General features: G+C 43.0%; 1 protein-coding gene across 1 annotated transcript in view; it reads right to left on the reverse strand.

Moving 5' to 3' along the window:
- HSD17B2 (hydroxysteroid (17-beta) dehydrogenase 2) overlaps positions 1-8,567 on the reverse strand; it is a 10,572-nt gene extending 2,005 nt beyond the window's left edge. The window contains exons 1-4 of the mRNA XM_010137622.1: positions 8,291-8,567; positions 3,670-3,882; positions 3,190-3,375; positions 78-215 (exon numbers count right to left, since the gene is read on the reverse strand). Of these exons, the coding sequence (XP_010135924.1) occupies positions 78-215; positions 3,190-3,375; positions 3,670-3,882; positions 8,291-8,567 (814 nt within the window). The remainder of the gene's footprint in view (positions 1-77; positions 216-3,189; positions 3,376-3,669; positions 3,883-8,290) is intronic.
- Positions 8,568-12,070: the final 3,503 nt, after the last annotated feature.

A 12,070-nucleotide genomic window follows, 5' to 3' on the forward strand; every position in this document is an offset into this window, starting at 1 on the left:
TGAGGCCTGTGTGGGAGTGCCGGACCACAGGAAAAGAGGCAAGGCAGAACGAACTACCCAAAATGTCAAATACCAACCTGTTCGGAAGCCTGACGGATGAATGGCAGCAACTTTAACTCCCCATTTGGAAAGCTCTTGCCTCATTACTCCAGAAAACATGGACAGAGCTGCTTTTGATGCACCGTACGCAGCAAACCTCGGTAGCGGAATGCCTCCTGCAGAAGCAATACAAACAAGATAAAGCTCAATGGTGGCTCTTCCCAGACTTTATTTTCACGAGTTAGGAGGAAGATTATAGCACAACCAAAATGATGTGTCTCTCACTGAGGTTAGAGATGAGTTAGTGAGGGAATATTTTCTTTCTAGACATTAAAAAAAGTGAAAGTTGTAAATTAGCAGTAGCTTATAGCAGTTAGTTAGGCTCAGTAACACCTGTTAAGACACTTCGTATGGCAGAAAAAAAATTAACTGTATTGCATTTAAGGGTAAAAAATGCTGAAAAGATGCGATTGCTGGTATCAGAAACAGATAATGTTTTAGTCCACATAAATAGTGAAGCAATAATTTAATGCCACTGCTCTTGTTGTCACTAACATGAAATTCAAGCTCCTACTAAAAACCACAGTTACCCCAGTGTATGTAATCTCAGTTCTAGCTTTATAAAGCCAAGTTGTCTTCCTGTTCTTTCCAGCTAGCTTCAGAAAGACCAGAGACAACAGCACAAGAGTGGGGAAAGCCTCTGTGGACAAACCAAGGCTTTGTTTGGAATCATGCACCAAGGGCAATAGGACTCCTGAGACACAGCACAGAAGCAGATCTGCCTATAGTTATATCCCATCTTCTCCAATCCCAGCAGCATTTGTTCAGATGGGAAAGATAGAAAACAGCTAGTATTTTAGGTAAATTTAAAACACATCCATATGTTTACAAAAGAAAAGACTCCAGAAAAGGGTATCTTCCAAATACAGAGATTTCCTCTGTTCCAAAACCTGGCAGACTGTCACTTATTCAGCTTTAGAAAAATCCAAAGATGCTTTGATTTGAGCATCTCCCCCTTCTTCAGCACACACACACCCTCCCACAGGGTATCACTGCCGGATTTAGTGGACATCACAGCCACCACAGGCCACATGTCTTGGCACAGCAGGGAGGAGAATGGGCAACCCTTCTCCTCAAGGTTCATCACTCCTGCCCGTACAGCCTCCATTTCAAGAATTTCAACACATTCAAAGTATTTGAATGTTTAAAATAAAATAATTCAACACAGGAGAACTTTGAGGTTGAAAATGGTGATATTTATTGGGTTTCGTACTGCAATGGCAAAGGAATCATTCCTTTGAAGAAGTAAGGCCAATTATACGTTAATAATTCTTCTGTATGCATCTGAATAAGTTTGAGTTTCAATTGGTTTGAGCCAATTGAATCACATACTCCTTCCCTTTGAGGTCAGGCTAACCTCGAGCCCAGCTAGATTAGCTCCACACAGACAGGAATAGATTCAGCACAATGAGACCTCACTAACTTTTCTGCTAATGTTTTACCAAAGGACCCTCAGACCCTGCGTTAAGAGGAAGCTATTTACCCAAACCAGCCTGCGTGCAAGAACATCTGGGCAAACAGCTCTAATTTAAGCACGGTCATTATCAGCTCCTGTAAGGGCAAATTACTCAGCAAAGGGAAGCTCTCCATTTATCCCTGAAAGGCAGCTCCGGGATTCATGCCAAGAATTAAGACATCTGACTCAAACATCAACAGCACGCTTGGGTGCTCAGAGAAAACAGAGGTCTGTCCTCTGTCTCTTTTACAAGGGCTGGTGGGCAGAGCAACACCAGAAATGTCCTTCTGATGATTCAGTCCTGATTTCTTCAACTGTCAGCAATGAACCATAAACAGGGGCATGCAGATACAAAACATACTTGGGATTAAAAAAAGAAAACAAAAGTCAGCAGGGTCAAAGCTAGGCTGAGGCCACATCCTCAACATAAGCCACGAGCACAAAGTAGTGCTTGCACAAGCCACCTCAGCAATCAGCAGGATTTGAGTGGACACCAGCTGTACGAGAATAAGGATCCAAGAAGACACGGAAAAGGAAAATTTGGGAAGCAGATGATACAGTAAATCCTCAAAGGATCTTAAGCCAAAATACTTCCCAGCATCATCACACCCTGCTTCTAAGCAGGTCTCATTTTCAAAGGAGCATTCTTGCTCCTCAGCTGTTGGCTACCAGATACCGTGTTATTTCTATTCCTACATCTTAGCACCTCAGCTGTCCTCCTAGGACACAAGGTCACGTCATAAAGGCAAGTGTACACTAAGCACAAGACACAATTTATGGGACAAAAATGGAGAGCATATTATATGCTGTTAATAATTTTCTAAAAAGTTAATGAAAAAGTACCATTTTGCTAATAAGTTAGCCTAAAGTAATTTTAAACAAAATATTTCTAAAGAAATACAAACACACACTCTTTTCAGGTCCCAGGTTATTAGCAGACTGTGCTCTAGGACTGTGCACTCTGGAAAGAGCCACAGGATACAGCAAAAAATAAAACTGCCTTCTGCTATTAAAGACCAAAATGCTTCTCTTCACCTGACGTTTTATCATTGTGCTTTCTACCTATAGTACCTGAGCCCTACGAGGGTGCAGAGGTGGGGCTGCCCACCTGTAGTACCTATCTTTTATTATAGAATGTCACAAGTGGCAAATGTCACTAACATACCCAAAATACACTTATGCTTCAATTTTAACCCAAAGTATTAAAAAGAGGCCAAAACTTTAACTGTAATCAGCCCAAATGGAAGAAAAACTGTCTCTGTATAAGACAGACAGCTTTGGGGCATCTCTACGACATGCAAACTAAGGTGGTCACAGACTTCTGCTGCAACATCTTATAGAAGCATCTGTGATTTACCACCCCTCTTTCTGGAAGCTCACAAAGCTATCACTCAGCATCTGTAACACAAGGTCTGAATTGTACTGTCTTTTATATACTAGTGTATTTTTAGCCACATTAAATTCCTCTACTTTAAAGGCTTGTTTCTAGGAATAGTCTCCCAAACGAAAGAAAAACCTGCCTTTATTACATAGATGCCAGTTCCCAAGGTATATTGACAAGCAGGACCAACTGACACACAAGTTAGCTGTTCCTGTTGCACCAGAAACTTAGTTGGAGCTTTAGTTCAGCTCACCTGCCATGCTGGATATGTTAACCAGCCTCCCCTGGGATTTCCGAAGCAAGGGTAAGAAGGTCTTGGACAGCTCTACAGCCCCAAAGAAATTCACCTCCATGCACCTCCTGTACATGCTCATGGGGAGCAGCTCGCCGTCAGCAGGGAAGCCCAGGATGCCTGCATTGTTCACAACGCCCCAGAGTCCTGGAAAGAGTAGAAAGCACAGGGCTGCTACACAGCAGGAAATCAACTCCATAAAGGTTAAACTCATGAGCTGGGTGGTGCCTCCAGATCAAAGCAGAGATGATCTGCAGCTACAGATACACAGTACTCACTCCCCTTTTTCATTTATCCTAAATCAGGGGTCATCAATACAAAGACCCCGCTTGCCCACAGACTGTGGCATAGACACATAAGCCAAGATGCAGCCAATGGTTAAGGGATGCACTTTGTAAGCAACTACATTAATACTCCCAATATAGCGGAAAGCAGCTGTACCTGTATTTTGCACCTTCTCTGAGACTTCTAGATAGGCTTCCTTGACTTGGGTGACATTGGTTACATCCAGCTGCAGGAGGGAGAGTCTCTGAGAACAGGTCTGCCTCAGCTCCTCAGCTCCAGGTCCGTCCTTATTCAAAACCCCAGCAAACACAACAAAACCCAGGTTATCCAGGTATTTAGCCAGTGCATGTCCAATCCCAGTGTCACTTCCTGAAAGCATCAAAAAGATACTTGAAAAGTGGGTCTGTCCTAAACCATCATTAAAAAAAGGCATGCATTGGACACACATACAAATGTAACCAAAAAGATGATGAAAAAGTCACTTAAATACTTATGACAGTAGGAAGAAAGGTTCAGATCTGAAGGTTTGAGGAGCTGGACCTTTGCATGTTCCCCAAAGACTGATAGACCATGTCCTCTTGGCTCATAGCTGTATCACTGATAGATTCTAAGATTTTCTTCATACATACAAAGGAAATGTAACCCTAGGTTGGGTCTATAAAAATATTCAGACTGAAACCTGATAATGAAAGTTTCCAGGAGAAAAAAAACCCTAGAAAAACCACACAAATATTTTAGTTCGCAATCTCAGACAGACAAAGCAGTTATAGGGCATTGGAATTCAAACTGTTGGGATCGATTTCATAATTCAAAGAAGTCACACTATTTTATTCAAGCATCTACCATCCACATCCTTCTGTTAAACACTTTGTCACAGGCTGCAACCAAGCCAAAGCTAAGCAACTGTTTCTTCACCCGCAAAGGAGTTCAACGTTTTCAAATCCTAAGAAAGCTTCAGAATGGCATTTTTCAGCTAAGCCAAAGAGCACCAGTTATCTAATTCAAGCGAACTTGCATCAGAATCTCTCTTACTCTCTCCCAAGCTCATTCCCAAACTTCATCCGTCTAAACCAATGGAGTACCAAATGCAGAAAGCACTGTTAGAGCAAACACACAACAATAATCTTTGCACAAATAATCATGATTGTGCAATTCCTCCCAGCAGCTAACGATGACGAACGTTTAACAAAAAATTTGACTGATTCACAGGTCTCTCCCTTTGACAGAGTATTTTCCCACTGCTATCTTAAGATACTTTCAGGTATTTTTCTCTCCTGGTGTCTTTTTTAATTCCTGTTTCCGTTCTTCCCACCTACAGAAAATCTTCTTAGCAAGAGAAGAAACAGTCACAGGACTCCAAGTGAAGGGCTCTGCTGGAGACAGGGAAGGAGTTACCAGGGACCGTGATGCAGGAGTATTGCAAAGGACAGTATCAGGAGGGAAACGAGGAATTCAAGAAATTAATGCAGCTTTTACACTCTAAGGCAGAGATACATCAGCATGTCCCACAATACTGCACCGCACTCTCCACTGTGACTGTGGCAAAGAACACTCCTGATGCTGATGTGCACCGAGATGCATGGCACTATCGCAGGGCTTGGCTACCTCCTGCAACAGCAATTTATGATGTAAATGCTCAGCTTCCAAACCCACCCATGGCTGCAAACCTGCACGTGGGACAAAGGGCTGGGGCTCCTGCCAGTTGTTTCCTATTTCCTTGTTTGTGAAAGAGCTGCAATAGTCCCTGTTTAACCCTATCAGAAATTTATAAGGCTTAATCTGTGATTCTGGCACATCGAGGCAGATATTAACACAGCTATTCACCGGCCTGCTCCTGCACTCAAAATCCACAGTCAACAGAATTTGACTGCCAAGGAGACCCATCTTGGTCATGCTAGATCTGCATTTCTGGGTTCTGTTTTTTAACTGGGGCTTTAGTCCTGACAGGTAAAAAAAAAAATCCCAGAATTACTGGAATTAGAATGTACTAAATGCCTGGATCAATCAATGAAAGACGTTGAAAAGAATCACTCATGCTCTACTTAACACTTAAAAAATAAAAAAAAACGCAGCTTTTTGGTGTTTTTGAAGTACGCAGTTTGTTGAAGATGCACCAGAGCACCACAGGCATCACACTTAGCTTCTTGCAGCCCTGACCTGAAAGAGAAGAAAAGAACAAACCTGCATTCTTGGAATTCCCTACAGAGACGTGAAAAGGCCTGCAAATACCCCAAAGACATGACAGATTTCTGAGTTTGGGGGTGGGGGGTCTTTCCTGCTTTTTTTCTTTTAGTGAAAAAAAAACCCCAAACTATTTCTGGATCAAATCCTTTTGTCCTTCTCAAAAAGCACGTGTTACTGAACACTGTACTGAAGTTTTACAGTGCAGCTTTAACTTGTGAAGGGACAGAGTCTCCACAACCAGGGATGGGTGTAGCAACCCTGGGAAGAAAATAAAAAGCAATGCTTATCTGTGCCTGCCACTGGGTTTGTCCCCAGCTTTTATCAAAATGAATCTGATTTCAGTTTCAGACCTGTTACTGAAGTCCAGAGAAGCTTTACACTTTGACTCATAGAATTCAAACAGTAGTTAGGTTTCTATAGGGAAGAAATCAAGAATTTCCCACACACACCCTTCTTGCTTCTATATCAAAAATAATGATTTGTGAATGAAAGGCAGTCACTACTGACTGTAACCGAATTGTTATCCAGAATTTACCATCAACTCACACTGACCATCAGAAATTTTAAGTCACACATCAAGAAAAAAAGACCAAGCTAACTGGAGAAATTAATCCCACTGCGCGCAGAACAACAGAGGCAAGAATTTTACACTGCCTGCTATGTCAAATCCTCATGGTATTTTAATTTTTCAGGAAGGTGGGTCTACCAAACTACACTAAAGTGTTTGCATGCCCAGAAGCTTCTGTTTAAGGACACTGAAGCACTTGCTCCCAGCAAGAGGGCCAAAAGAAATGTTTCACCAATGACTTTTAAGACTGTCCACAGTTATTCATGTGAAAAAGTGTTTTGATAGCTGGGCACAGTTTTCCCTTGTCATGGCACCCGGTGAACTTCCAGCTTAAATAAAGAACACACAGCAGCACCCTTACAAGGGTCATGCAAGGAGGACCAGAACAACATTTGACAAAACCCAGCATGAGAAGTGCAGAGATTACTCCATCCTCCTGCCAAAGGCAGCTGTCTCAAGTGATACAGAGCACAGCAGCATTCCTCAACCCTGCATGGCTGAAAGAGGGAAGAGGGGAATTCACCATTTCCCATGAAATGCCTGCCTCAAGTCTTGTCCAAACTGGAGAAAATGACACCAAAATTGATTTAAAGGCACCTTGCACTTGCACGTGCATGCAGACACACGTCCTACAGTGGGTATGGGAAATTGGAGCAATTTGACCAAGAAATGTGATGAGCAATACTTTCATTTCAGTTGATAATGGGGTTGATTGATTGCACACTAGTCTGGATTCACATGAAGACCAGAAGAGCCTCCTCAGACACGTCAGCTGTCAGAGGTGTCCAAACTTGCATTTCTTCAGGACAGTTGCAGCACAGGTACAAAGAAAGCACATTCACTTACTGGAATACACCCAAACGTTCTTCACTCCCCTATGTTGCTCTAACTCAAACTCTCTAGGGCAGGTAAGCGCTGAGAGAGTGCTGCTTCTTGAAGAACTGCAGCCTTACAGAAAGCAAGGAGACGCCCCAGTGTGAGTGCAACCCCTGAGCCTGCCAGGGTGGGACAGGAGTGGTCCCTGCCTGACCCCCACCTTCATCCAATTCACCTGCATAGAGAAACCCAGCTGGAAGAAAAACTGCAAGAGGAGAACTTGCTCCTCCTCTTGTCCTCTCTTAACTTTCGTACTTAACCCCTGTATTAATGTTGCAAGGCAAATCTAAATTATTTCCAGGTGTCTCCATAAAACAAAATGAAATTCTGCAAGAAATAGCTATATAAACCAAAGCAGCTTAATTCAGCTTTCCAGAGGGGAAAAATAGAAATAAAACCAAAAGAGCAAGTTAATAGTGCAAGAAGCAGTTGGCAGGCGCTCCGGTTCAAACGTTAGATTAACACAAATAAACAACACTTAAAGTTTTAGAAGAAACAGGAGAAAAGCCATAAAACTACAAAAATACCATCCCTGCAAACTAAAAGTGGATTTTGAGTAGATCAGAGTGTTAACAGAGACTGATTTCACTAGGTCTTTACTTTCACTGCTAGTGAAGAAAATTACTCCCAAATGATTTCATACATCGTTTTAAAGAGATGGCACCAAACCAGAGTCTTGAAATCTATGTGTGATATACACAGTGCGCACGGTGCAAACCAGAAGACAACCGTACACCCAGAGCCAGGGCAATAAATTCAAGTAAACAAAAGTAATGTATGAATGTAGTGTTCTGAGGGCTTCCAGGAATTAACGTATTTCCTAAAAAACTAGAGCATCATAAGTATCCTGCTTTTTGCAGCAGTTAATTTCACAAGTATGTCTAAAAAGCTACTCCTAGAGATTAAATGAGAAACTAAAAAAAATCATAGCATCTGTTGAGATGCTTTTCTATTTAATTTCAGAACACTTACTTACCTGGAAAAAACATCTCCGGCAAAGCAAATAAAAGGAGCAAAAAAAAAAAAAAATAAAAGGAAACCTTATGAGCATGCATTTCATGGATACCTAACCTGAGGACATAAAGTTTTCTAGCCCACTTGTGAGGAAAGCCAGTTTTTGCTTCCCGGAGCGCATCTGCAGCACCTTACCTGTGATGAGCACAGCTTTGTCGCCCACGGGCAGCAGCACCCTGCCACCCAGGTACGCAGAGGAGACAAGGCACACGGCGCAGAACACCACCAGCCCCCCGCCAGCACCTAGCGTGGCCACGCTCAGCAGCCCCAGCAAGGCGGGCAGGAGCCTCCAGACCAGCACATTTGCCCTCTCCGCCAGGATCCTCTTGTCCATGCAAAGCATGGTCACCCCAAAAAGTGCAGTGATGCCCAGGCAGAGCCACCCGAGGGGGCTGCCGGAGAGAGCATCCATCAGCAGGGGTGAGAAGCAAGCACACACACCCCACCACTGGCTGGGCTAAAGCAGGTATTGCTAAATGCAGCACATGTTATATAGGAGCAGGGGGTGGGGCAGAGAAAGGGGCCTCTGTTCAAAAGGTTTTACATAATCTCACTTACCCTTGACATCAGCAAGAAGCAGAAGCCTTCCTTTTCTTACCTTTTATTCCTTCTGCCTGACAGCTCCACCTTCTGAACAATATGCTGGCTGGATAATGATTGACAGCACAGGAATGGACATGATGTAGCAAGTACTGGCTTCAGGAAAAAATTAACTGCTATATGTTTTATATGTTTAAAGTGCATTTTCCTAGGCAGTTAGAAAAGAACAGTTTCCTTTTGGGCAAATAGTTAGAGTTTCCTGCCTATAAACAGTGTGTAGTTCTAGTGGAACTGATTTTTGATGGGCAGTGACAAAAATGAGTCAGGACAGGGTTATTTACTCTCTGTAGTGCAAACTGTGTGGTTAGCATTGGGTTTATCACACATGAGCCACTCTCCTCTTTCAACAAAAAGCCCCAAATGACCTTCCCTGCTTTGGTGCACACCTTTGGCTATTTACCTACTCCACATTCAGCGAATACCTCCAGCTAATTGACATTCGAGGGGGTCCGGGAGGCTGGGAAGGGGTGATGGCTGGTTTGCCACTAAGGGCACTTTGTCAAAAGAACACATGTGACACACCTGAGACCGAGCTATCAGCTGACCTCCAGTGACAACATTCACCTTAGTTTTGACAGGAATCACTGGTTAAATACCCACAGCAAGCTGGGAGGAAAAAAAGTAATCAATTAAATACATGAGAGATTTAACAGCTACTGTGGTGTACTCTGGAAGTTATTTAAATAATTTAAAAAAATTTAAATCCATCCAGCTAAAGGACTGAACACAACTTAGGCATATTTAAACCTGTTTAAAAATCCCTGCTAATTGGTTTGAGAGATGAACCCAAGCTATCACACAACCAGCTACATCCTGTACAGCTACAGCATGTAGCCGGTTGTCTGAAAGAAAATGTACTGCTGACCTATTTTATTTTAGACACCAGCAGACTGAAGTGCAAGGTGCAAACCTAACAGGAGACACAAGCACATCTCCATTCCAATAGACCTTTGGGGTTTTACAGGATGACAGATCTGTTGCATATAAATTTTTACAGCCTCTGAGAAGGTTTACATGCTCTATAGGTAATTTACATTAGAGATGAGATCACTTTCTTAAAGAAAAAGTACCTTCTGGGTCTGCTTGTCATTCATTACTGTTGCGAACTCTCATTCATCCATCCTCCCACTAGTAAACAAAGTGTAAACTATTATCATTTCTCTTTGCTGTTTGCTGCTTCTGCTTTTAGCAGCGCACTGGTCTCGAGGTCAATTATACCATGAAACAAGTTGCTATCGGAAAGGAGAGTATGATCTAAAACTGGCTGAGAAACATTAACTTGAAGCACCCACCTCATGAACTCTCTGCACCTTCTCTGACACCAGCAAAGACAGATTGCTGCTTGAAGATTTTTTTAGCACAACTGTGCAACGAGACAAGTTTTATTGTCTCATGCCCGCTATCCATCTTCTGAAAGCATCTACTTTCCCCTGTACCACTCCGGTATGTCTGTGGCTCTCCAGCCGTACACTAACACCAGACTGCAATTGCGTTTGCACTGTTTCTATTCCCTATGCCATGCCTACTCATGCTATGGACACACACCCTTATCTCACCTCCTTCTTGATAGTTTCGCTGGAAAAGATGTGGCTTCTCCAAATTATCACCATGTTGCATCAAGATGACATGTGTTACAAGGAGGATGGATTCGAGTGAATTGATTTTGCGCTAAGCTTCACTTACCTTTGCCGGGACATTTGTCTTTCTTTTCAGGTGTTCAGAGCCGTGGCACAATAACTCAGTGCCCTCTCCCTCTGTGCCCTGGCAATCTATGTATCCTATACCGACCACTGCGTCCATAGCCAGCCCACAGCAGGGAAACGATTCAGCCCAGCTGCTGCCTGAACTGTTCTGCTGTGGCATTACTTACCCTCACTGAGCACTTCGATGCTTCTAACCAGGACTTGGCAGATCTCAAGTGTGCCCCACCATGTAAGCGTCTTCACGCTAAGTGATAACTTCTGCAGGTCAGTTAAAGCAACGGCGAAAGAAGATGCCTTTCCTGGATCGTTGTCCCTCCATGGTAATCCGCAACGTGAATGGCCAGTCTCTACAGTATCTCTTGAGTCCAAATTCTACAGTTACAGCATCTTTCACCCTGTGTAGTATCGCTGCAATGGACTTTCCCCAAGACAAAGAAAGGACACCCCTCCAGTGTGGGGGATCTTTAGCACAGGCATCCACATTCTAATTCTTTAGGCACAATCACTTCTTCCCAGGTATTAATTTACTTCTTCTCACTTCTTTAACCTCTTCTCCTGTCATGCTTTGTTCACTCTATGTTTTTCAGCATGATGGCTGCAGCCTGTGCTTTTGATTTCTGTTCTGAACACAAAAAAGGGCAAAACGTTCGGGTTCCCCAGCTCCTCTGAACTGCGGTGAAGCTGAGCCTGTTCACAACCTCTTTGAAATGCACCACTAAGCTCTTTTTCTGTTCTGCCTTGGTAATGAGCACTCTTCTGTCCTTGCTTTTCATGGCTCCATTTCTGGTTCAGAAGTTTTCCTGCTGTTTATGTTTTTAAAGACTCCGTGACTTTCCAGCATAGTAGAAGATTCCATTTCAAACAGGAGGCCTTGTCCCCTGACAACAAGCATGTCTGTTACCTTTCCCCACATCATTTTTTCACTTCCTTGGCCACATTTCTCATGTACTTTCTTTGCATTTTCCCGTAGTTTACTAGTCAATATTTTTCTTTTCAGCACTTTCCCTTTTTCCAGAAGTGCCATGTGCCACATCCAGTAGTTGCTGTCTGTTGATACTCTTCTGTTCCAGCAACAGCATGAATTACATTGACTAGAAGCATGAACCATTTCTTTCTTCTACGTGTCCAATCTCTTAGCTTCCTCTGCCAGTCATAGGTTTGTTTTTCAGTTCAGGCTAGATCTTCTCACAGAACTCATCAGTTTTCCATTTTCTCTATTTTATTTGTTGGTGCAGGCTTTGTCAGCTCTGCAAGGCGATGACTCTCGCTCCCGAGAGCCCCAGCTCCGTGTGCTTCATGTTCTTTTGTGGCTTGGGTAGGGCAACTTCATTTCGAATTCTGTAGGGATGTTCTTGGCTACAAGGCTTTTCTTGGAAAATAATTTCAGCAGAAAATAAGTTGGAATCTGTTTCACCAAATGAGTCATTAACCAAGATAGGAAAATTATTCTCATGAGTAAATACATATACGAGCAGAAGAAATATGGAATTATTGACTAGGGCTTCTGAGAGTACATAAACACCATCACACACTTGGACTTTGGTGGGCTCAATGGCTACACAAGCACTTGCCAGGCTATAAGTCCCAGATGCAGAAGCTATTGAACTTGCAT

Source organism: Buceros rhinoceros, unplaced genomic scaffold (assembly GCF_000710305.1).
Source record: "Buceros rhinoceros silvestris isolate BGI_N320 unplaced genomic scaffold, ASM71030v1 scaffold16826, whole genome shotgun sequence".
Classification (NCBI taxonomy): domain Eukaryota; kingdom Metazoa; phylum Chordata; class Aves; order Bucerotiformes; family Bucerotidae; genus Buceros; species Buceros rhinoceros.